Source organism: Labeo rohita, chromosome 20 (genome assembly GCF_022985175.1).
Source record: "Labeo rohita strain BAU-BD-2019 chromosome 20, IGBB_LRoh.1.0, whole genome shotgun sequence".
Taxonomy (NCBI): domain Eukaryota; kingdom Metazoa; phylum Chordata; class Actinopteri; order Cypriniformes; family Cyprinidae; genus Labeo; species Labeo rohita.
Window position 1 is genome coordinate 22,457,057 of NC_066888.1, and position 26,535 is coordinate 22,483,591.

At 35.8% G+C, this 26,535-nt stretch overlaps 1 protein-coding gene across 10 annotated transcripts in view; it reads left to right on the plus strand.

The window, feature by feature from the left end:
* Nucleotides 1-23,928, plus strand: part of pde4dip (phosphodiesterase 4D interacting protein) — an 82,246-nt gene extending 58,318 nt beyond the window's left edge. For 5 of the 10 annotated variants that reach the window (XM_051137985.1, XM_051137986.1, XM_051137987.1 and 2 more), the window contains 23 exons: nt 1,451-1,620; nt 1,728-1,860; nt 1,935-2,094; nt 2,456-2,572; nt 2,691-3,123; nt 4,659-4,894; nt 4,987-5,041; nt 12,784-13,028; nt 13,137-13,280; nt 13,498-13,704; nt 14,588-14,857; nt 14,949-15,080; nt 16,006-16,131; nt 16,367-16,556; nt 16,673-16,794; nt 16,939-17,067; nt 17,180-17,272; nt 17,382-17,578; nt 19,411-19,542; nt 19,766-19,904; nt 19,981-20,027; nt 20,271-20,361; nt 22,278-23,928. In XM_051137985.1, the coding sequence (XP_050993942.1) occupies nt 1,451-1,620; nt 1,728-1,860; nt 1,935-2,094; nt 2,456-2,572; nt 2,691-3,123; nt 4,659-4,894; nt 4,987-5,041; nt 12,784-13,028; nt 13,137-13,280; nt 13,498-13,704; nt 14,588-14,857; nt 14,949-15,080; nt 16,006-16,131; nt 16,367-16,556; nt 16,673-16,794; nt 16,939-17,067; nt 17,180-17,272; nt 17,382-17,578; nt 19,411-19,542; nt 19,766-19,904; nt 19,981-20,027; nt 20,271-20,361; nt 22,278-22,477 (3,768 nt within the window). In that variant the 3' untranslated portion in view covers nt 22,478-23,928. The remainder of the gene's footprint in view (nt 1-1,450; nt 1,621-1,727; nt 1,861-1,934; nt 2,095-2,455; nt 2,573-2,690; nt 3,124-4,658; nt 4,895-4,986; nt 5,042-12,783; nt 13,029-13,136; nt 13,281-13,497; nt 13,705-14,587; nt 14,858-14,948; nt 15,081-16,005; nt 16,132-16,366; nt 16,557-16,672; nt 16,795-16,938; nt 17,068-17,179; nt 17,273-17,381; nt 17,579-19,410; nt 19,543-19,765; nt 19,905-19,980; nt 20,028-20,270; nt 20,362-22,277) is intronic. The other 5 variants (XM_051137982.1, XM_051137989.1, XM_051137983.1 and 2 more) reach the window with 4 other exon arrangements.
* The last annotated feature ends 2,607 nt before the right edge of the window (nt 23,929-26,535 follow it).

The window sequence follows — 26,535 nt, forward strand, 5'->3', positions numbered from 1 at the left end:
TTTAAAATAGAATTTATTCCTGTGATGAAAAGCTGAATTTTTATCAGCTGTTACTCCAGTCTTAAGTGTCACATGATCCTTCAGAAATCATTCTAATATGCAGATTTATTATTAGAATGATCAATGTTGGATAATATCAACAGTTGTGCTGCCAAATATTTTTTGGAACCTGTAATTTTTTTTTTCAGGATTCTTTCATGAATAACAAGTTTAGAAAGTACAGTGTTTATTCAAAATATAAATATTTTATAACAATGTAAATTATTTATTATTAACTTTTAATAAACTTTTAATTATTAACTTAATACATCCTTGGTGAATAAAAGTATTAATTTCTTTAAAAAAAAATAAAAAATAAAAATGTACTGACCCCAAACTTTTGAACGGTAGTGTGTATATATATATATATATATATATATAAATAATATACAGCATATCTGAAACATATTCTAGATATATATTGAGCTTCAAAGATTTAAAAACTAGCTTGCTATGCTATACTATACTATACTATATTATACTATACTATTACATGTTGCAGCGTTTAAGTTCTAGAACCATGCTGACTGATATTGTGCGATAGAATTGGCAAGGCAAGTTCATTTATGTAGCACATTTTCATACACAATGGTAATTTTATGTTATTAAAAACAATGGTGTTTTATGTAATAAAATAAGAGAAAAAATATAAAACCTAGACCATTTTTTTAAGAACATACAAATTAGAAAGAAGAAAATAACAAAAAAACAAAATTTTATTTCAGTTAGTATTTTATTACTTCAGCCCAAACTTATTTCAGTCAGATTTAATTTCAATAACGTTTCTTAAGTTTTGCATCTAATATTTGTTATTTTATTCAAACTTTATTTCACCGTTAGTAGTTTTAGTGCTTTTTTAGCAGTTTCAGTTAACAATAAGAACACTGTACTGACATCCTTCTGAAGTGTAAAATATCAGTAACACTTTACAATAAGGTTTATTAGTTGATATTAGATAACTACATTAGTTAACAAACTAAGAATGAACAAAAATTCTACAGCATATATTAATTTTAGCTTGTTAATTTCAGCATTTATTAACGCATTATTAAAATCACAAGTTGTTTGTTAACATTAATGCACTGTGAACTAACATGAACAAACAATGAATGACTGTATTTTTATTATCTAACATTAACAAAGATTTAAAAATAGTGTAATAATTGTATTGTTCATTGTTTATTCATGTTAGTTAATACATTAACTAATGTTAACAAATTACACCTTATTGTAACATATTACCAAAATATCAAAATTCTAGGTAAAATCATTTGTTTTCTGTAACACATCAAACGTGGATTAATCCATATTAAAAAACATAATTCTAAGTGCACTATATACAGTAGCTGTAACCATAGTTTATTTAGCAGTATAACACTGGTTTTCTAATCATAGTATATCCTGTTCACAGAGCTGTGATCAGCATAGAGGTCTTCGGGGCTGCCAGGATGCAGTAGCTGAGGGTCCAGGACTGACAGAGGTCAAGCTACTGGTGGAGCAGAAGAGGGCAGTAGAGAGAGAACTGATGGAGCTCAAGTCCCAACTAGAAAAGGCTGGTTTCTCCTCTCTCTCTCAAATGAGGTACGGCTATCCATACAACATAAAAAGCTACAAGAGGCCATTTTACAAATAACAGATGTTAAAAAGTGTGAAATTATTATTTGTATGCGTGTGTACTCCTAAAACAGGAAAGCTCTGTTTACTCTACGATCTGAAAATGAAGAACTCAAGATGATGGTGACAGGAAGAAAGCCTAAGAATGGACAGAAGAACACATCAGATAGGTGCGATGGACAGCTGGTGAATGCAGTTGCTGTGGAGGTGAGTTTGCTTTACATCTGACGCTAAATGGCATGGGTTTTTACTGCAAAACTTAATGCATGTTTGTATTTCAGCCCAATGAAAGGGAGCCAATGTGTGAGCAAACAGTGAGACTGAAGTCTGACCTTGAGCAGGTCCAGCAGGAGAGCAGAGAGCTTCAGGAGAGACTCATGGTGTCGGAGGCCACAGTTCAAGCTCAAGCCGAACAACTTAAAGACTACAGAGAACTACTCAGTGAGTAATTCATTAATTAAAATCATTAATTACTCATCCTCACGTCGTAACAAACCTGTAAGACCTTCGTTCATCTTCAAAACACAAATTAAGATATTTTTGATGAAATCCAAAAGCTTTCTGCATAGACAGCAACACAACTTTTAACACATTTAAGGCACAGAAAGGTAGTAAGAACATTGTTAAAATAGTTCATGTGACATCAGTGGTTCAACCGTAATTTTCTGAAGCTACAAGAATACTTTTTGTGTGCAAAGAAAACAAAAATAATGACTTTATTCAACTATTTCTTCCATGTCAGTTTTTCACAATGCATATGCAAGAGCCGCCATTCTGACGTATCTTTCTGGTCTTTTCTTAGCGGAAACGTCAGTACAGCAGGACAATAAGCAGATCCAGGTGGACATCCAGGATCTGGGCTATGAGACATGTGGCCGCAGTGAGAACGAGGCAGAGAGAGAAGACACCAGCAGCCCAGGTATTCTCATTTGGTGTTACCACTAGAGGGCGTTAATATCTTAACTTTCTGAACACTTTCTGTACCAAAACATTACAGTTTTGTTTCAGTAACAATTGCATGTCTTTCTCTGCTGCAGAGTTTGATGATCTGGAGCTGTGCACGTCTCTGTCTTATCGTGATGGGGGCTCTCAGTGGTGGGGCGGTCCCAGCTCAGTGAACTCTGGGAAGACTGAACATAATGTGACGTACCTGCAGCAGCTGGTAGAGGACCTGCGTGGTCAGCTTTCCCAATCTCAGGCTCTGATCCGTAGCTTGCAGGCCCAAACGCGTGATCACACTGCATTCGGCACTCCTCGTAAGGTCAACTGGGGCTTGGATAACTCTGAGGCACAGAGTACAGCTGAAGAGGATGAGGGCTGGCAGTCGTCTGACGGCTTTGGGTCTCTTCCCCGCCAGCCAAAGCAAGACCGAGAGCTGCAGGAGCTCGTCTCCCGTGTGACATCACTGGAGGAACAGCTCAGGAAGGGCAAAGGTCATTCAGAAGATGGCAAAGCTGTGAACTGGCCGAGGTGAGTACAGAAAACAGTACTATATATATTTTAAGGAATATATGTTATATATAAATATATATGTGACCCTGGACCAGAAAACCAGTCTTAAGTAGAACAGGTATATTTGTAGCAATAGCCAAAAATACATTGTATAGGTCAAAATGAAAAATTTTTCATTATGCCAAAAATCATATAAATATTTATGTATTTATATTAAGTAAAGATCATGTTCCATAAGGATATTTTGTCAATTTTTTCATCCTCAGATTACAGATTTTCAAATAGTTATATCTTAGCCAAATGTTGTCCTATCCTAACAAACCATACATCAAATGGAAAGCTTATTTATTCAGCTTTAATGATTAAAAAAATGACCCTTATGACTGGTTATGACTGGTGATCCTGTAGTCCAGGATCACATATTAGTATTAGTATACTATACTACTATTACTATACACTACCAGTCCAAAGTTTCTGAACACCAAGATTTTTAATGTTTTTTTAAAGAAGTCTCTTCTGCTCACCAAGCCTGCATTTATTTGATCCAAAGTACAGCAAAACAGTACAATTTTGAAATATTTTACTATTTTAAATAGCTGTTTTCTATTTGAATATATTTTAAAGTGTAATTTATTCCTGTGATTTCAAAGCTGAATTTTTAGCATCATTACTCCAGTCACATGATCCTTCAGAAATCAATCTAATATTCTAATTTGCTGCTCAAAAAACATTTAGTATTATAATTATGTTGAAAACAGCTGAGTAGAGTGTCTTCAGGTTTCTTTGATGAATAGAAAGCTTAGAAGAACAGCATTTATCTGAAATAGAAATCTTTTGAAATAAAAATCTTTTAACTCCAAGCTTTTGAATGGTATAATGCAAAGCTTTCAGATAAATGCTGATCTTTGGATCTTTCTATTCATCATAGAATCCTGAAAAAAATGTACTCAGCTTTTTTAAATATTGACAATAATATTAATAAAAATAAATAATAATAATAATAAATGTTTACTGAACAGCAAATTAGCACATCAGAATGATTTCTGAAGGATCATGTGACACTGAAGACTGGAGTAATGATGCAGAAAATTCAGCTTGGAAATCACAGGAATAAATTACATTTTTAAATATATTCAAATAGAAAACAGTTATTTTAAATGGTTAAAAAAATCAAAACGTTACTGTTTTTGCTGTACTTTGGATCAAATAAATGCAGGTTTGGTGAGCAGAAGAGACCTCTTTAAAAAAACATTAAAAATCTTATATATATAAACATATATAGTAATTAGTGATTATTTTAAAAATATTTTAAAATATGACATTTAATATATTACATATGTTACAAATATTTAAAACATACTACAGATTTTTAAGAGATTTTTCTGCCATCAGAACAATGTAAATATAATGTGGTAAATTGTAATTAATTAACTTGAATTATTCAGTTTATCATGTAATCAATTCAAAAGTGAATCAGCTGATAGAACTAAACATTTAAAATAACATTTGGACTGTTAGTAATATTGCTGCATCTTTCACCATTCTCCCTGCAGTAAGTTTGACACGCTGATCCAAGCACAAGCCCGTGAGTTGTCTCACCTGCGTCAGAGGATGCGGGAGGGCCGTGGCGTGTGCCATATTCTGACTCAGCACCTGGGAGACACCACCAAGGCCTTTGAAGAGCTGCTGCGCTCTAATGACATTGATTACTACATGGGACAGAGCTTCAGAGACCAGCTATCCCAGAGCATCTCACTCGCTCAGAGAGTCAGCACCAAAATCAGCGGCAGTGAGTGAAACATGCATACTTAGTTACCAACATATATCTGACAATATCCCTGTAACAAAAACATTGCAATTAATCACTCTATCACATTACAGGAGATCACTCTGAAGTCCCAGATGACAAATCAGGCCATGAGCTGCTCGCAATACGGTGAGTCAGCTAAACATTTTATTGATCGCACCTTGTCATTATAGCGCTTCACAACTGAATCAGGTTCCCCTTTGCTGTCAGTACACCAAATCACCCAGAACATGTGATGAGGATAGCAGATGGGCCATATTGACTTGTTGAGATTTGTTTAATATTGACTGACCGCACTGACACAAATTTCAGTTTAACTCCCAATAAAGAGCCTTTGAGGAAAGCTGAAGCTCAGCATATTTTCCTTAGTAAAGTCTAACTGCTTGCAGTGCATTAAAAGTACATTTTGCTTGTTCATAAAGCAGAGAAGCTTGTTTCGTAATGATTAGTTTTGGCAGTGCATGTATTTGGTGAGCTTTCTGGCATCCTATCGACTTGGACACCAGCTGTGATGAGTTTCCCACCCAGTAAGCATCATGGAAATGTCCGGTCAGATCAATGTGAGAGATTATTTCAGCAATGAGACATTGTCACATCAATGACTGGCATTCAAATCCTACATACCATACTTCCTCAGACTGGTTATGTTTTAATATTGTGTTTAAATATATATTGTTATAGTCAAGTTCGACTCTGTGCTATTTATAAGAATCAAATATGTTGTTACGGCGAGAATGGTAGTTTTTTTTTATTAGTTTTACATTTCAATATTGAATGGTTGTTTTGAAATAGTCTCTTCTGTTTCCATTTCTCGTTTCTTTCATAATCTCTTCCCCTACACCTCCATCTGTTACAGGGCCGGCCCTGGCCAATTTGCTGCCCTAGGCAAGATCTTACCTGGTCCCCCTTGTTTCACAGCCCTTTCCAACAATAATACATTTTCTTAGAAATATATATATATATCTATGATGATAGTGAAATGGTAACACTTACAGCAAGGTATCATTTGTTAGTTATTGAAAATTAACCTTATTTTAAATTGTTTCCAGTGAAACTATAAAATGTAGGTGGTGCCCAAGTCACATTATAAATTAAACACAAACAGCTAGAATAATTACATATGGTATTTCAGCACAAAACTGTATTCATTTGAACACTTCTCTAGCATACAATAACGTTACCATTTAATCTTCCAAATAAATTTGAAAAGTGTTCGACTTCCGGTAGATGCAGCAATGTTTTACTAAACTAGCCCTTTCTAACGTTATCACCTTGAATTAAACCGAGAAATGTACATCTTTAAAGTGAATTTTACATAAAATGTTGCTATTTTAATAAGTCCAGTTATATACAAATATTACTAAATTAGCCAATTCCATTAGTCAAATACCATAAATCCCCAAATACTACACACTACTACTGGCGTATAAATATTATTAAAACGTTTTATCATGTGACACGAAAAATGACACGATTGTGTTACAAAGTCTCAGATCTCTGGAACTCCATTATTACTACCCTATTTTGAACTTTAAGACTAGGCCATCATAGAGTTTGTTCTACCTCATGTAACTTTTACCTCATGTAGTTTATTAATACGATCATCATTCATTACATCATATTACCTCTGTCTTTGTCCCGGTTTTTCTCTTCTTCTCTTCTTTTTTTTCTTCCCTGTGCACCAAAGGGCTTCGGTCTTTTTGACATACTGATCATTTATTAGTGAAGTGAACATCTATCAGGTGACTGATGTATGTGTATGTTGTGCGTAAAATAGTTGTTTTTGTCGTACAATCACTTTTTTGTAATATTTAAAATTCATAGTACTGAAGCAGTATTGATAAAAAAAATACAAAATCACTCATTTTGGCACCCCTAGCATTTGCCTATTCAGCCTATGCCATGGGCCGGCGCTGATCTGTGACTCGCTCACTTTATCTCTACCCTTTCATGAGCACTGAAGTGCACTTATTTGACTTTGCCTGCAGGCTTGGTTGAGCGATGCTATATGCTAATGCTAATATGAACTGTCAGAAGCTTGCTACATAATGTCACTGCTGGTTCTAGGGCGTCTCTGGAATGTTTAGAACTCATGGAACATTTTAATGGAATTCATGTCCTCATTCCGTACCCCTTCAGAACAGCTGCAGGAGATGACCCTTATTTTTCTTTCCGTTACGCCATGATGCATTGTGTTGAGCACTAGTCAGCGAGTGAGCGTGCATGAGCTGGGAGGATCCGCGCTGTTTGACTATTAACAGGAGTATGTTGTGTATTAAATGGGAAGGCATTTGTATATTGAATGGAAAGGTGTTAAGATGGATCTAAGAGGGATTTACGTGATGAGAAAGACCTGGCTATTGCACTCTGCTGGAATCAAGCTCTACTGTGTCTGGAGATACTTTGAATCAGCTGGGATGGAATGGTTTTAGGGATGGGTTAGATGAAGAGATCGTCTCTTATGTTGAAGAGAATAGAGAGGGCCAAGAACCAGTTCTAATTTAGAATAAATTTTTTTATAAATTTTATACATTTTTTGAATGCTGAAGTGAATGAGATGTTATCGGGTGTTAACGGGTTTCACAAATTCAAGTTACTAAAGAAGCTGTTGACGAACTAGAATCTAAAATCAAAGCAAAACTGAAACTGGAACTGGGGCTGTTGTGATTCCTTGATTCATTTGGAGTACTCAATTTTAAAAAATTCTTGATTGCATTTTGTCCAACTCGAGTAACCGTCAAATACCGGAAGTGCCGCACATAGAGTGGCTTCGTTCACGGTAAATGGTGCTCCACACAAACTGTTATCTCACACTCCACCTCTGCATATTATTGTGAGTTTGGGTTTATTATAACATTAATCTGGGAATGCAAGTGTGCCATTTCATCAGATTTGTAAGGTAAATCATTTATAAACCTATGTAAACTGAGAATACATCATTATCTTTCTCAGTATGCTAGAGCTGCAATGATTCCTCAATTCTGTTTAAATATTCGATTTTTAAAAATCCTAGATTGTAATAAATATATGTGATGCAGGTTTAATATATGCTCTTTAATTACTTGCGTATAATGTAGGTTACCTACGTGTGTCTCAGAGCGGCTCCGTTCACAGTAAATACTGCAACAGACTGTTATCATTTGCATGTATGGAGCGTCTCAAACTCCATCTCTGCAAGTTGTTGTGAGTTTGGGCTTATTATAACGTTAATGTTGGAATTCAGTGTGCACTATTTCATCAGGTTTTATTACTACAAAAAAATTAAGTATAATTATCCGATCACTCAATTAATCATCAGAATAATCGTCAAATTACTCGATTACCAAAATAATCATTAGTGATAGCCCTACAATATACTAAATGATTGCAATTTCAAAATAAAAGTTTAAACCCTCACTCTTTTACAGAGTTTACACGTTTTGATGTCCACATATTCAAGAAATTACAGTGGCTGTAGCATTTGTTTAGTAAGAAATGGCCAAATATTAAAGATTAAGTGGACATTGTAATTAAATGTTGTTTATTGTCAATATTAAACAAGGATTAGATCCTGCAGTAAAGTGTAAAAACAATCGTCAGGCCGTTGACGCCCTCTGCAGGCATTTGTTATAATGTGTAATGTTAATTAGCTGTTTTGTTTATTATACATTATGTATTGTACTTTTGCATTATGTATTTACTTTTATTATGTTGGTTCAATAAAACCATATGATTACTTGCTTTTAATACTTTATTTCAACTAACTAACTCATTGCTATTTTATATGCATTTTAAGTCATTTTAAAGCCTATTGTTTTCTTAGGTCTATTTTTGTTACCACAAACAAATTATAAATATCAGTTTACTTGATTAACCGTGAGAATAAACAACCGATTTCTTGATTACCAAAATAATCGTTAGCGAACGCCCTAATCAGAACCATCAAGTTCTCTTTCTTTCCAATCCCTACTGCACCAAATCATGAATATTTTTAAGGGACTGTTCAACCAATGAGATAACTTGTTTCTTGCATCACAGTGGATCTGTCATCTTCCTAATGGTTTTAATTCCAGTTTAAAGCTTTCTTTGATGTCCTGGTAGTGCATGTCACCTCCTCATCCCTTCGTAGTTCCGTCATAATGGAAGCTCACAGCCAGAAAAGGATGATTTCCAGTGTGTAATCTCCTTCTGGAAATGTCTCTGTTTGTCTCTAATATCGCAGCCTTTAATGAGGTGAAAGAGAGCGAAAGGGTGCCCAGATGGCCAACCAGATGCACGGCTGGACTTAACCATATTTTGTTGGCAGTCAGCTCATTTAGCTGGGGCTTGTAATTGAGTGAAAACGGAGGGGATTTGCATGGGTTTGATGTCCTAAGTGTTTTATGTGTGTTTGTGTCCTCTTGTGAACATTTGCCCTGGGACAGAGCCGTCACATGGTTGATAGCTGCGCTGTGACCACCCGGCTCTGGATTGGGTGTTGACTCCAGCGCTAATCAGGTTAAGTTATTAAAACCTCATGAGTGAAATAGGTCAGAGGCAGCTAAAGCTGACAGAGAACGAAAAAGAGAGCGATAAAGATGAGAAGACGATGGAAAAAGAAGACCACATGCGAGGCCGTGTGAAAGAAGAGCGTGACTAGATGCCAAAAGAGGAGGGATGACAGAATATTGACATTAACCTGTCCATGGAAGTGGATTTACCCTTTGGTTTTGCTTTTGAATGGTTGCGGATATGACAGTGCGGAAAAAAAGAAGTAACTTTTACCATGATATACAAGAGAAATTGTGTTAGGTTTCCTGATTTCATAAGCATATACTAGTTTGGATATGCTTTATGTTTGCTTATTGGAACACAGATGTGTCTCTTTTGACTGAAGCACCCTGTTTATGCACAGAGGAACACATCAGCCCAACGGCAAGGACCACACATACACGCACACTCTACCATGAGGGTTTGTTGTGTTTGAGAGCTCATGGGGAAGGACGTTACGTTTCAGGAAGGCACTCTGATTACCCTTTTCCTCCTTTGGGAATAAATAGAAAAGCACAGAGGAACTGGTCTGTAAGAAGACGGACTTACCAGACATTCAACATCAGTGGCTTTTGTTTCTTCGAAATCGAGGCTTAAGGAATTTCAGGTTGGCTTTGTGATTATTCGCTCCTGAACGATGTGTTTGATCCATTGTCCAGCAAGGACTTGAAAACGAAGAGAAGTTTGGGTAAGACCATAACAGTTGGCTGGATATCACAACAGTAGGTGTTTTTACATTCGTGGATGTATTGAAACTGTTGTGGTTGGGAGTAGACAGATCTGTTTTGGGATTTGTAATCTCGGGATTTGCGTTGCCCTTCGTTCAGCTGTCTGCTGGAGATTCCCAACTCCTCCCCCATCACTTTTTGTAATCTGGGCAAACCCCACAGCTTTCGTCACACGAATGATCGCAACCGAGTTACCACGGAGACCCAGTTGACAGGCAATACGTCGGCTGCTGGTCCTGCGGCCCCTGACCTGCTTCTTTGTGTTTCTCAGCCAGCTGAGGGTTTGGAAAGCCAGCATGAAGTGGCTGTGACCGGGTCTCAAGGGGGGGAGCATAAAGGCTCAGGCAGGTCGGGGGGCCATGGCTCCGCTGTGGAAGTCCATGCTGTCCAAAAGCAGCCCTCTGTACCGCGACTCCCTCTTTTCCTTCTCTCTGTGGGAATGGCAGGTGCAGAAGAGAGAGTTGGCCATTCTCAAGAAGCAGACAGAAAGGGAGAAAAGAATGCTGCACAGACAGTTGGAGAAGTAAGAGCTTTGTGGTGTTTTACAAGTGTAGGTTTGTAAAAAAAAAAAAAAAAGTAAAACTTGACTATTTCAAGCAATATTTATATTTTTGTACTCTACCGTATAAAAGTTTGGGCTTGGTTAAACTTCTTAAAGGTTCTGAAAGTCTTGTGTGCTCGCCAAAACGTTTATTTGATCAAAAATTCAGCAAAAACAGTAATATTATTATAATTTAAAACAATTGCTTTATATTTTAAAATACTTAATTCTAATTTATTCCTGTGATGCAAAGCTGAGTTTTCAGCAGCCATTGCTCAAGTCTTCAGTGTCACATGGTCGTTCAAAAATCATTCTAATATACTGATTTGGTGCTTAAGAAACATGTTATCATTATTATCAATGTTAAATGTTCAAACATGTGCTGCCTAATATTTTTGTGTAAATTGGATATTTCTTGATGAATAGAAAGTTCAAATGAACAACATTTAGTTGAAATTGAAATTATTTGTAATTACAAACATATTTACTTTAACGTTTTATGTATGCTTGCTAAATAAAAGCAAAACATTTCTTCCAAAAAAGTTTCTAACACTGAATAAAAAATTAAAAAAGGTAATTGCTAGTTTTTGATTTAGAATGCTGATATAAACTAGCAATTCTGACTTTTCTCAGAATTGCAAGATATAACTTGGAATTGCGATAAAAAAAGTCAGAATTGTGAGATATAAACTTGGAATTGCAAGAAACAAAGTAAGAATTGTGAGGTATAAACTCGAAATTGCCAAAAAAAAAGTCTGAAATGTAAGATATTAACTTGGAATTGTAAGAAAAAAGTCAGAACTGTAAGATATAAACTCAGAATTGCCAGAACAAAAACTCAGAATTGTGAGATATTAACATGGAATTGCCAGAAAAAAACTCAGAATTGCGAGACACAAACTCGGAATTAAGACAAAAAAGTCAGAATTGCGAAATATAAATTCAGAATTGCAAAAAAAAAAAAAGAAAAGAAAAAAGTCAGAATTTTGAGAAAAAGACAGAATTGTAAGTTTTTGTCTTGCAATTCTGATTTTATTTCTCGCAATTGCAAGTTTATATCTCGTAATTCTGAGAAAAAAGTTGAAATTGCAATTTTATATCTCAGCAATTGCAAGTTATAAAGTCCAATTCTGAGGGGGAAAAAAGACTAATGTTTTCAGAATTGTGATTTTATATCTCACGATTCTGACGTAATAACTCACAATTGCAAGTTCATGTCATGCAATTTTGAGAAAAAAGGTCAGAATTGCAAGTTTATATCTCACAATTCTGAGATAAAAAGTCACTATTACCTTTTTTATTTTTTTATTCAGTGGCAGGAACGGGCTGTCATTATATGTGGTGCCTATTTAGAGTGTTTTAAAATCAGTCCCTTGTGGGTTACATTTCAGTCAGGATGTTGTCTTAGAAGACTGGTGCCTATGTAGATCGGTGGTCTTAAACCAGGTGCATTTGACTGTGTACATGTAACTGAAAGATATTAGATTTGGAGTAGAAGCACATGTGAGAGAGGTGGCACACACTGGTAGGACGTTACTGTGTATGTGTTTTGGCTTGGACAGAACAAAAACAGGTCCTAATTAATCCAGCTTGGAATGAATTGTGAGTACAAAATTAGCCTAATGCTCAGCGTGCAGGATACACCTGGCACGTGGCAACAGAATCTGGTGACAATTTGCATGTACAACATGCTTAATTTGTATCCACATAAGCATAATAAACCCAGAACTCACTTTTATCAGACCCTGACATTTACATTAGTTCAGCAGTTTGACTTAGAGAAGAGAAGCATGATACAATTGCTTCATCATATGTGTAACAAAAGTAATCATAAGTTAGATGTAATTATAGACTTCTTGTCTTTGCAGATTGTGCTTATTGTTTGTTTTCGTCATAACCAGAGAAATTAGCCACGACTACAACAAAGCAACAAGATATTTTGTTGATCACATGGTTTCTGTTTCTGCAGCTGGGTAGCCCCACCCACCGTGAAATCTGATTGGTTCAAAGTCACTGTTCCTCTCACTGTCACTCAATGCAGAAGATTAGCTCCATTTTAATACTAACAATGCTACATTTTTGTCTGTTTTCAGGCTAAGTAAGGAGCTACAACAGAAAGACAAGCTCATCGAGTCACTACGCTCCAAACTTGACCAGCAACAGCCACGATCGGATACACCTACTAGCAGTCATGCCCTCTCTGTGGCCACAGACCAATCAGACAGGACCTCTTTTGTGTCAGATGACCATGGCTCAACCAATGAGGATCTAGAGCTGTGCTCTGAATTAGATGCTGCTAGCGAATATGGCCAAGAGGAGGCAGCAAGAAGTGCCACAGGTTTTTGACTTTATTACCATCATATTTCTATATTTTATTATGTTCCCCCCCTTCATCATGCTCAGGTTAGTTTCTCATCCACCTTTCTCATTGTCCATTTTGTTTCAGACTCACGTGATCATAGAGGCCCAGCCTCATTACATCCATCCAATCCTCCATCTATCACTTCATCAAACAGCCACCAGTCCTCCAACACCTGTCCCAGCATGCATTGCACACCACATAGGCCAATGGAAACCCAAGCACAGACAGGTAGGAAGAGTGAGGAATACCAAATCACACAAGGTCTTTACAGTATCTCTCATAACAATGTTATTTTATCACTATGTAAAAACTTTTGAACAGTAATGTCTACTTTAAAAAAAAAAAAGGAGTATTAAAACTTTTAGCTGTAGCCTGCTTTTAGTCATAGAAAGTCAGTCACTCAGTGAAGTATCTGTAGCTGTTTCTCTATGTGTCCTCCCATTAGGCTTCTCTACTGTACCTCTGTCCAGCTCCATTTCTTTCTCCACCTCTCTTCACTGTCCTCAAATGTCTTCTCCACCTGTGTTTGATCCTCAAACTCAACCCTTGAGAACCCGTCACCATTATGGTGGGGGATTTTCTCTGGCAGAGGTTCACCAAGAGCTTCAAATGCTCCAGAGACAGCTTGGAAACAGTGAGACTGCATCTGAATGTGTGTGGCACAAAATTATTTGTACTAATGTTACAGACTCAAGATCTGAGTATGAATAAAGAGAATGAATAAAGAATCAATTAGAGAATGAACTGAAATAATGATGTTAACACAAATTTTTGTCAAACAAACCAGAGAAGTAACTGATGTATTATGCAGATTTTGAATGTTGATTCACTAATATGCATGCAAAAATCATTTGCTTAATCTATATTTTTCTAGTAAAAATGTCTAAACATCCTGTATACGAGACTGAATTGAAGAGATTTACTAATTAAAAATACGCATGCAAAATTGTATTTCTTGCATGTAAATATTCATACTTTACCTAAATCAGTCATTGTGAGGTACCTTCGCTCACATTTGTGTCTTCATCCCCTTCTGCATCTTTTTAGGTCATTCTGTCCAGTTTATTTTTTCTAACCTGTATTTTTTAATGATACTTTTATTCAGCAAGAATGCATTAAATTGATCAAAAGTGACAGTAAATACGTACATTAAATCATGTTATTTTTAACTTTCTATTCAACAAAGAACCCTAAAAAATGTATCAGGGTTTTCACAAAAATATTAAGCAAGGTTGATAACAATTAGAAATGTTTCTTGATTAAATCAGCATATTAAAATGATTTCTGAAGGATCATGTGACACTGAAGACTGGAGCAATGGCTGCTAAAAGCTTTTCCATTACAGGAATAAATTACATTTAAAAATATTAAAATTAAAAAAAATAAATATTTGATCATATTATTGTTTCACTGTATTTTTGATTAAATAAATGCAGCCTTGATGATCATGAGACATCTTTCAAAACATTTGCTTATATAATGTAATGTATATAGTCAAATTTTTTACGTTGTCTCCAATGTTTATCCCGGTACAGGCTACCATGGTCCTCAGATCAAACCTCTTCCTGCGTTTCCACTGGGCTCCCATACTCAGCCTGACCATAGCAGCTTACACCCACTATCCCATCATGCCTTTGAACAGTCACCGTTTAGCAGCCATCACACAAGTCCCGCTATGAAGTCAGGGGCAAGCCTTTTGGAGAGCAGTGCGATGTGGGATATGATGTGTGGCCCAAGATCTTTAAGACCAGGCACGTATGGAGACGTGTCCTCTGGTTCCTCTGGATATCAGTCAGGCCATACAGGTGAGATCTCAGAGTTAACTATAACTTTAACATATTATTGTCATGTATTGTTTTGTAAGACTTATTCTGCTCTTTTTATACAATGCTTTAGGCACAGACTTGATGGAAGAACACTTAAGGGAGATTCGCACTCTGAGACGGCGTCTGGAAGACTCTATCCAGACCAATGACCGTCTGAGACAACAGTTGGAGGAGAGACTGGCCTCCTCTGGGCGAAACGGAGGTCAGAGATTCACAGAATTAAACTCACTGTAGTAGTTTACACTGTAGTATTTTACTTGTATGTACAGTCGAGGTCAAAAGTTTACGTACACCTTGCAGAATCTGCAAAATGTTAATTATTTCACCAAAATAAAGAGGGATCATAAGATATTTCACATAAAAGATGTTTACATGTAGTCCACAAGAGAAAATGTTAAAAAACATTTATATTTATAAAAATTATATAAAACAAAAATTTATAAAAATTACCTGGTTCAAAAGTTTACATACACTTTGGTTTTCCAGCATTTTTGTGCATTTGAACCCTATCCAACAATGACTGATTTTGAGATCATCTTTTCACACTGAAGACAAAAGAGGGACTCATATGCAACTATTACAGAAGGTTCAAACACTCACTGATGCTTTAGAAGGGAACATGATGGTGAATACAGGGGGTGAATACTTTTGAACAGAATGAAGATGTGTCATTTTTTTATTTTGTCTAAATAATATATTTTTTTCATTCAGTACTGCCCTTCAGAACCTATAGAAGATACTTACATGTTTCCCAGAAGATAAGAAAAGTTTCAAATTCAAAAAGTTTTCACCCCCCGGGCTTTTAATGCATCGTGTTTACTTCTGGAGCATCAGTGAGCATTTGAACCTTCTGTAATAGTTGCATATGAGTCCCTCAGTTGTCCACAGCTGTGGATCATTCATTCATTCAGGTATTTTCTCTTGTGGACTTTATGTAAACGTCTTTTATGTGAAATGTCTCACTCAGGTCAGTACTAAATAAAAAAAATAACATGCATTTTGTATGATCCCTCCTATTTTGGTAAAATAATTAACATTTTGCAGATTCTGCAAGGTGTATGTAAGCTGTTGAGCTCAACTGTATTTTTGCTTGTGTGTTTCAAATGTATCTATGTTTTCTCTTACAGCAGGGGGAGCGCCCACTAACATCTACATCCAAGGCCTTGATTCTGTCACTCAGTTATCCAATGAGATTCGAGTGTTGAAGGAGGAAAATCATGCCCTGCAAAACCAACTCCAGCAGGCCAGGACAGGTAAGATCTTAGTCCTGCTATGTTCATAAGAAAAGTTATTAGTAGTACTACATACCAACTAATATATATTAGGTGTAAATAATCAAACATATTTTTTGTCAGTGTTCACAATAGAATACTAGCTTAGTTTACAGCAGTATACATTCTGTATAAGCATTTATCTATCATTATATTTTCATTTTTTTATTTATTGTAGCTAAAGATTGTTATTTTATTGTGTGTCTTTTACATGCAGATGGCAGTAAAGAGATGGAGCGACTGAAAGAGGCGGTTCTGTCTGGGCGTGGCCAGTTAAAGCAGGCGGAGCTAGATGCAGACAGGTGGGCGGATCAGTGCAGACGGCTACAGGCTCAGGTTAGAGAGCAGGCTCAGGTAGTACTGCAGCTCAAACAGGACAAACAGAACAGCCTGGACAACAGCACCAGGTACAGTGTCAGACTACAATACCCCTTTGTATCCTCTCCAAATTTTAAAAGTAGTTTTGCTCCGGAAAAAATGTGACTGCACTGAATAATATTAGTGTGCATACATCTGTGAACAGGCTACAGCATGAAGTGAATGTTCTCCAGCAGCAGCTGAGTGAGTGTCAATGTCTAGTACACACGCTGCAGTGTGAACTACAGGTGTATCAGAGAGTCTGTGGCACAACTGAGAGCAACACAGGTGAGAAACAAGTGCACAAAGCAATCAATTATTACTTATTGTGCCCTACAACTAAATTGGCACCCAGCTTTAGTATTAGTTAACCAAAAATTGATGATTGTATTTGATGAGTATTAAAATGTCTTGTGCTCTGTTTTACTCTAGGCTCAGGATTGAGTTTGACCTTTGACCTACGAGAGCGAGAGTCTAACATACATTTGTTGGAGCAGCAATTAAGAGAAAGGCTGGACCAGTGTATGCCGCGTCCCTCAGCCAGGAAACAGCTCTTCCACGGTATTACAACTAATTATAATAATCAATCATGACTTAAATTCATATGTTTGTGGATTCGTTGTGACATATTTAGGTATATTTTAATTTACCCTGGTCTCATTGTCTGCTGTAGACCAAATATCATCTCCTCCTGTTCGAGATACAGGGTTCTCCAGCCCTGCTTCACTGGCTGTGGAACCAGATGACCTAAAGTCTTCTGCTAGTGGTAGGAGTTTTATATCAAACACTTTTCAAGCTTTATATAAGAGATAGACTTCACTCAAATAAGTGCAAGGCACAGAAAACTGATTAATCAGTGCATGTCTTCTGATTAGACTCGTCTAGGTCTGGTGCTGAAGCTCTGGAAGCTGAGGCTCCTGACGGCTCCTTCGCCTGCAAGACTGGCCGTCATATGATTGGTCACGTAGATGACTTCAGTGCCCTTCAGCAGCAGCTACTGGAAGGGAAGGTTGTTATCCGCAAGATGGAAGCAGCACTGCAGTCCAGCACAGAATCACATGACCTAGCAGAGGTTAGAATAAAGATATGATTAAAGATGAAAGGCTGGTGTGATACTGAGTGGACGGATAATACAGAGATATTTATTTCTTTAGCAGGGATGTCAAATTATTAAAAATGCAATTAACTAAATTAAATTAAATTAAAAATTCATGGTATGATGATTAATAGGGATGTAACGATATTATCAATATCGTGGTATCGTGATTATCGTGGTCACATGATGATATGAAACAATACAGGTCTTCCGAAAGTGCGAAAGAGCGAAGTGTGCACTTCGTTCAGGCAATTACCTCGTCGTCCAGTGTTTTCCGCACCTCAGAACGGCTCAGTTCACAATGAATGCAGTAAACTTGTTTATTGCATGTGCTGTGAGTTTAACTTGTGCATGTTTGGGAACGAAACGGCCACCAGTTATGCTTTATTTTTGCGGCAGATGTTTATAGCATTTTACTAGATTTGTAGTGAGACGTGTTTTTGTAAGCATGTTTTCACTGAAGCTGGAGTTTTCCTTCAAAATAAAAGCTCTACTGCTGTTTCCATCAAAATGAAAGCTTAAAAGTGCAGTATGAATTGCTGACAGCTAGCGGTTTAAATGAGTAAAGTTACTGCAGTCCAAATTCAAAATAACTCTTTCATGTGTAGAAAAGAAAATAGGAAAGAAGTATTGTAAATTCCTTGCTGTAGTGTAAAGCAAAAATAATATACATTTTCATTTATTTCACAGTGCAAGTGTTTTGCAATATATGGCTATTACTGTCATAGGAATAACAGTAACATAAATTAGATATTATTATAATTTAATATGTTTGGCCTCTAAAACACCGGTGTGAATGTAGACTGTGAATTTAGTCGGTTCACTGACTTTTTCTGACATGGGTTGGAGCTCTTAATTTTGAATTCTCAAAGTGCATTAGAAAGAAAAAATTAGCTTTAAAATGTACAAAAGTCTCATTTTTTTCCAAGTCTTTATTTGTCTTTTTTTTTTAAATATCGCAATAAATACTGTATTGTGGACTTCATATTGCGATGTTATCGTATTGTGATATTTTGATGTTGTTACATCCCTAATGATTAACTTATTAAAATCAAATTTCATAATTTCATATATCATGGGAAAAGCTAATGATCATAAAATCATTTAAAAAAATTAATTAAATTAAATATTTTTAAAATAAAAACAAAGTAAAACACTAAAAAAAGTAATATTTTTTTATTTAACCATTATCCAACATTAGAGAACCAGGAGTATGCAAATACATACATTCATAAATTAATGAAATATTAATCCTCAAGTAAATATTTTAAGTCAAAGGGGTTTGGCTTTAAAGAAAGTTACGGAATCCATGGTATAAATCAATATTTGCTGAGAAAACTCCTTTCAAATGAGTCAAATTCAATAGATATCACAAAAAAAAGTAGTTTTAGAAAAAAAAGTAGTTTTAGAAATCAGTATATAGATTTATTTCCATGTAACTGAACATAAACACACCACTATTTTAAAATCTGTAATATTATTTTAAATGTTAATCTGTCTACATATCAGTCAGACTGATATGACCATGAATACATGTTTTTTTCCCCATATTTAAAAATAATTAATTATTCTAAATTAACAGATAAAATGAAACATCTTGAATTTAATATATATTTTTTTGCTTTTTAAAAAATGAAATGAAATATTTCCCATTAAGTTTTCATGTAAAATTTAAATGTCTCTGTGTGAGCATTTTTTAAATATATGCACTTACCATATTTAATGTAATGTTTTCCTTAAATTTAAACTTTCTGAAAAGTTTGACTATTCCAAATGAAATGTCATTCACACGCATTCTCTTTCTGCAGGGTTATATGAGGAACTTGCACACCAGCACTAAGACACTGAAGCAGATTCTGGAGGAGACAAGCTCTCTCTTAAGAATGTTTTGGAGGGCTGCTTTGCCCAGCACTGAGGCCTCAGCCCAGCAGCTCAAAAAGGTCAGAGGGCACTTAGGAAGTAAACATTTCAGTTATTACAACATGTCTTAGAAACAAGACCTACTTTTGTGCTTCTATAAGACATAATTTTGCTTGGTCCTCACAATCAAAGCAACAATTTTCAGGAGCGCACATTTACGTAATTAAACCATTAATAAAAATTACACTGAATGTTGGTTATTTTTGTAATCCTAAAGGATTTCTTATAAATGTGTCTGTGTAGGAGCAAACTTTGAAAAAAGAGGTTGTCACACTGAGGTGCAAGTTATCCGAACAAGAGCAGCTTCTCAGGGACACGATGGAAAATCTGAGGACCTCCAGTCGCACTAACGACAGCATGGAGCAATTCATCGTCAATCAACGTGAGCTCATCTCTTCTCTCTTCTCTTTGTTCATGTTTATTGTTCTTCTCTTCACTTTATTTGTATTTATTTCCAGTGTCAAGAACACGAGATGTGTTGAAACAAGCTCGCTCGAATCTAGAGGTGAGTCTTTTTTCATTTGTTTATACATGCTTTTCTCTTACAAGTTTTTATTTGTAAAACACACCCAAATATGTGTAGCCCAAATGGCTTTTCGGTGTCACAGAATAGTTTTTAGCTAAATAGACATTGAGAAAACAACACCAGCAGGACTCCATCAGACGATTAAAGGCTCTATCTCTGGGTCTTTCTCACCGGGTTATTTTCTATCTCCTGTGTATTTCTATGTCTTCTGAGTTATTCCAGAAGAACGAACTCAAGATTGCCTCTCTAGGCTGCACCCCTCTCCCTTCACCCTTCTATTTGGTCTCATCCACTCCTTCCTGGTCTGATAGAGGTACTGCGCTCTGGGTATACGTGTGTGTGTTAGTGTGTATGTGTTTGTCTAGCAACACATGCATGCCTGACCTAATCTCACGTAACCAGACGTCCGACCATCAGCATGAAGTGTCATCCAGATTCTTTTTCATACAGTAAAAATATAATTTTTTTGAACTATAAGTACAATTTAAAACAACTGTTTTCAATTTAATAAGATTAATATGAGTAGCCATGCCAATATACAGTCACATCACACGGCTACGAGTGTGATATTGCATTTATACAACAGTTCAACAATGCAAGTATGTAAATACAAAAGAAGCAACAACGGAGTATCTTAAAAACCCTCTTTTTTGCGGAACTACTTTCTTCCGCCATGGATTCAGATGTCAAGTTGACAGTTTAACATTTGAGCCCAAGCCTCCGTTACTAATTCAAAAACATCACTTCAGAACTAGTAACGAAGGATACAGAGTATTGTGAGAGCTGAGAGCAGAGACATGAGACGCCCTACAGCTCACATCTCCGAAAATGTCGAAGGCAATTTTTAAATATACATTATCTTTATTTACAAGTCACATATTTAAAGTCTAAACAACTACATTCTCGCCTAAAAAAACTAAATTCCGTGATACAAAAACTGCCAAGACACTCTTTCTGAGAAATACCGTAAGCGGAGTGATATGAACAGTGAAACGGTTGGAGTTCTGATATCACTAGAATATTGCACTCCTCTCAGCCAATCAGATTCAAGGACCAGAAAGAACTGTTGTGAAAATATAAATTACCAGTCAAACATTTTTGAACAGTAAGATTTTTAATGTTTTTTTAATCAAAAGTACAGCAAAAACAGTAAAACTTTGAAAAATTTTTTACTATTTAAAATAACTTTCCTATTTAAGTGTGTAAAAATGTAATTTATTAATGTGATCAAAGCTAAATTTTCAGCATTATTACTCCAGTCTTCAGTGTCACATGATCCTTCAGAAATCATTCTAATATGCTGATTTGCTGTTTAAGAAACATTTAAGTTTATTATTATTATTATCAATATTTAAAACAGTTGAGTAAATTTTTTTTCAGGATTCTTTGATGAATAGAACGATCCAAAGATCAGCATTTAATGAAATACAGTGCTTTGTAACATTATAAACTATACCATTCAAAAGCTTGGAGTCAGTAGAATTTTTTTGTGGGGGGGAGAAATTATAGAAATGAATATTTTTATTTAGCAAAAATGCTTTAAATTGATCAAAAAGTGATTATAAAGACATTTACAATTTACGAAAGATTTCTATTTCAGATAAGTGCTGTTCTTCTGAACTTTCTATTCATCAAAGAAACTAAAAAAAAAAATTTCTCAGCTGTTTTCAACATAATATAAAAAAAATGTTTTTGAGCAGCAAATCAGAATATTAGAAGGATCATGTGACTGGAGTAATGATGCTAAAAATTCAGCTTTGAAATCACAGGAATAAAATACATTTTAAAATATATTCAAATAGAAAAGTTATTTTAAATAGTAAAATATTTTTTTGTTTTTGCTGTATTTTGGATCAAATGAATGCAGGCTTGGAGAGCAGAAGAGACTTCTTTAAAAAAACATTAAAAATCTTACTGTTCAAAAACTTTTGTCTGGTAGTGTATATGACATATACACTCATCCAGCCGGTCAGATGGGAGCTGATCATGTCAGTCAGCTCTTTTCATTTCTGTGTGCAGTATTGCACACAATGAGACTAGTCAGACCCGTCAATAACGTAGTCGTCACAAAGTATGCCGTCCTCGTTTGGCTTGGAGTGAAACTACAGAACCAGTTTTTGTTTTTTTGTTTGTGCATCATCTAAAAAAACAGCATTTGCTTTGTCATCTAATGGCACGGTTAAAAAGCTTCTCATCTAACAATGACTCTTGCTGTTGCTCTTTGTTCAGGTGAGGTCTCAGGAGCCTCCTTCCAACATGCCTCCTCTCTTGGTTGGAATTTCGTGACCCCTCACGCTCAGGATCAGCACAAATTGATGACAGCTTCATGGCCGGCACAGGGGAGCAACAGACAGCGCCTCCTACAGGCGTCCTGCCGAACAGACTCCAGACTGCGTGCCGCTGTCTCTCCCTCTTTCTCATTGCATTAGATGCATTAGATGTCCTGGATCATGTGTAGATCTATCATTTTGGATCTATCATCTAGCTTTATTTACTACATAAGAACCACCAAAAAGCTCTCAAAGTTGCATTGGAGTAGATTAGTGTTGTAGATGTTTGGATTAGCAATCATGTCTTCAACCAAAGTAACATCTTCTGGGTTTGGTGTTAGGGTTTGTATTGAACCAGCAACACAATTCATGTGCAATTATAATACTACTGTGCTACCAGCCAGACCTGCTACACTGTAAATGAAAGTCACCCCAGGGATGAGCTAAAGACCGATGGTGCAATAATATTTCAGTCAGCCTGCTACTGTAGTCTTGAAAGGGGAATATCCCAGTATGAGAGATGTTTGTTTGTTTTGTGTTATTGCCAAAGTTTGAGTCTATTGCTTTTAATGAACTAACCCTCTGCTGTGTTTTGTCCCATTAAACCTAATGTAATTTTTATTTTTTTTCCCTTTAATTTCCTTTTTTACCATTTAATTTTCTTTCTTTAATTTTAATTTTTAGTGTTTTTATTTAACCTTCATCTGTTTTAACATTTTCTTGAATAGAGAGTATTTTTTAATTACTTTTGGTCCAAAAACCAGTGTTTTATATTTCTATTTGCTGTATCAGCTCCCCTAGATGGACCATTTTTTATTTTGTTTTGATATTTGTTCGGTTTTTATTTTTGTTTGTTTGTTTCATATTTTGTTGTTTTTTTTGTTTTCTTTTAATTTGTTTTTTTTTTGTTTTGTTTTGTTTCACAATTTGTCTTTTTTATTTTTGGTTTTATTTTCTTGTTTTGTTCTTTTTATAATAGGCTTGCAATGTCTGTAGTCAGGTTCCCATGAGCTAAAAAAGACTCACTTGAAACATCTCAAGTTACTGAGTTAATATTAGATAACTATTAGATAAATTTTGCAAATTGTAGATTGTGACAGACATCATAACGCTACACATGTGTATAGCTTTACTGTTCAAACTGTATGTGGCTTTAAAAGCCTGTTGCTCTTGCATGAACCACATGAATTACGCTGTCATTTGCAGTATTTCAGTATTCCTCAATAGTGCAAGGGGTTTCTGCTGTGTATGTTTAATGATCTGGTGCCATTTTGTTTGCTTTGTATATTTTGTGTTAGTTTATGAGACATCTGTTTGCTGCTGTCATTAGGTCAAGCATGCATACGTTATGATGACAAAAGAGAGCCAGGGGTCAAGTCTTGCACTCATTGTTCTATGACAATCAAATATTTCTCAGAGGTTTGTAATTTTGGAAGTTCGGTTGTTTAAAATATTGGTAGCAATGTAATTTGATTTTAAATTTCCCTTTGTAACTTCATGTAAACTGAGTGAGGGTTGTTAATGGGTAATGCATGTGTATTTTAGGAAAAAGTGAGGAGGAATCCCAAAACAAAAAGGGACAATTTAATAAAAAGGGAATCATATATGTCTTATTGTGTATTTTTGTCTGTATTTCTTTCTATTCATATTTATGTCTTATTGGCACAAAAATCTAAAACAATATTTTCACCTCTTCATACAAGTGTCCCAATTGTTTGGTTTTTCATACAAGACATTTTCTTCAACACATTGGTCTTAAAAATACGTCTTTATACCAGCAGATGGCACAATACAGTTACTCTACATTAAAGGAACAGTTCATTTCCAGAATGAAAGTTTCCTGATAATTTACTCACCCCCATGTCATCCAAGATGTTCAGGTCTTTCTTTCTTCAGTTGCCAAAAAAAAATTTTTTTTTTTTTAGGAAAATTCAGGAATTTTCCCCATATAATGGACTTCAATGGTGGACAACGGATTGAAGGTCCAAAATGCAGTTTCAGTGCAGCTTCAAAGGGCTCTACACGATCCCAGCCAAGAAATAAGGGTCCTATTAAACTAAATGATTGGTAATTTCCTTAAAAAAAAAAATTAAAAATTACTTTTTAAACCACAAATGTTCTCGCATTAGTACTTTAGTTCAAAAAGGTAGGGTGAAAAACTCAATTTTTTCCTCGAACTTCAAAATTGCCTGACATCATTGTTTTACCTTTTTTGTAAAGGGGTTTGACAGTCTTTGCGTGTTCACTTTGTAAACACTGGGTCAGTACTTCCACTTACGTCACGTGTGCGTGATTAAGTAATACACAAGGTTTAGCTAGTGCAAGAGGAGCATTTGTGGTTAAAAAGTATATAAATTTGCTATGTAAGACCCTTATTGCTCATCTGGGATTGTGTAGAGCCCTCTGAAGCTGCATTGAAACTGTAATTTGCACCTCAACCCATTGGCCACCATTAAAATCCAATATATGGAGAAAAATCCTGGAATTTTTTCCTCAAAAAGCTTTATTTTTTCGACTGAAGAAAGAAAGACATGAAGATCTTGGATGACATGAGGGTGAGTATATTATCATAAAATTTTCATTTTGGAAGTGAACTTCTCATTTGCCTATGCTAACTTATGACATACGTCATGCATATTAGTATCAGTAAGGACATACTCAAAATTTTTTATTAGTTATTCACTTAAGTTGCGCTGTTTAGGGGATAATGAGTGCTGCAACTGACTGCGCTCTCCATCATACAACAACGTTTAGGGCAGAACTGGGCAAGCTCTGTCCTGGAGGGCCGGTGTTCCTGCAGAGTTTAGCTCCAACCCTGGTGAAACTCACCAGTTTGTAGCTTTCTAGTAAACTTGAAGACACTGATTAGCTTGTTCAGGTGAGTTTTATCAGGGTTGGAGTTAAACTCTACAGAGACACCAACCCTCCAGGACCGAGTCTGCCTAGTTCTGCCCTAAACGGTGTTGTAAGACAGAGAGCGCTGTCAGTTGCGGCACTCATTATCCTCTAAACGGCGTAACTTAAACGAATTTTCAATAATGAGTGCCGCATTTAACGCCGTTTGACAATTGTCATTTAAAATGCCGCAAATAACGTCGTTTGACAATTTTCAAATAAGGAATCTAGTAAAATGCAAAATAAAACAAATAAATTTAAGTTAAGCCGTTTAGGGCAGGCCTGGGCAGAATCGGTCCTGGAGGGCTGGTGTCCCTACAGAGTTTAGCTTCAACCCTGCTTAAACACACCTGAACAAGCTAATCAGTGTCTTCAGGTTTACTAGAAAGTTACAAACAGGTGAGTTTTATCAGGGTTGGCGCTAAACTCTGCAGGGACACCGGCCCTCCAGGACCGAATTTGCCCAGGTCTGGTTTAGGGGATAATGAGTGCAGCAACTGACGGCGTTTTCTGCAGTTAAAAACACCGTAAATAATGCCGTTTGACAATTTTCAAATAATAAAAGTAAAATGCAAAAAAAAACAAATAAAGTTAATTCATGCCGTTTAGGGGGTAATGAGTGCCAATAACGCCGTTTGACAACTCAAAAAAAAAAAAAAAAAAAAAAAAAACTAGTAAAATGCAAAAGAAAAGAAAATATTTAAGTTAAGCCGTTTAGGGCAGGCCTGGGCAGACTCGGTCCTGGAGGGCCAGTGTCCCTGTAGAGTTTAGCTTCAACCCTGATTAAACACACCTGAACAAGCTAATCAGTGTCTTCAGGTTTACTAGAAAGTTACAAACAGGTGAGTTTTATCAGGGTTGGAGCTAAACTCTGCAGGGACACCAGCCCTCCAGGACCGAGTTTGCCCAGGTCTGGTTTAGGGGATAATGAGTGCAGCAACTGACGGCGCTTTCTGACGTTTGACAATAAACTGATATTAAATAACGCCGTTTGACAATTTTCAAATAATAAAACTAGTAAAATGCAAAATAAAAAAAAATTAATAAATAAAGTTAATTTACGCCGTTTAGGGGATAATTAGCGCCACAACTAATGCCGTTTTCTGCCGTTTAAAGCACCATAAATAATGCCGTTTGACAATTTTCAAAACAGAAAACTAGTAATATGTAAAATGAATAAACTAATTTAAATTACGCCATTTTGACAATTTTGAAATAAAAAATCTAGTCATATGGAAAATAAACAAATTTTTTAAAACATTTTTTTGATGGATTTGCGTCTGTAGTCAATTTTCATGGGATTGCTGTCTTGGGGTGGTGGT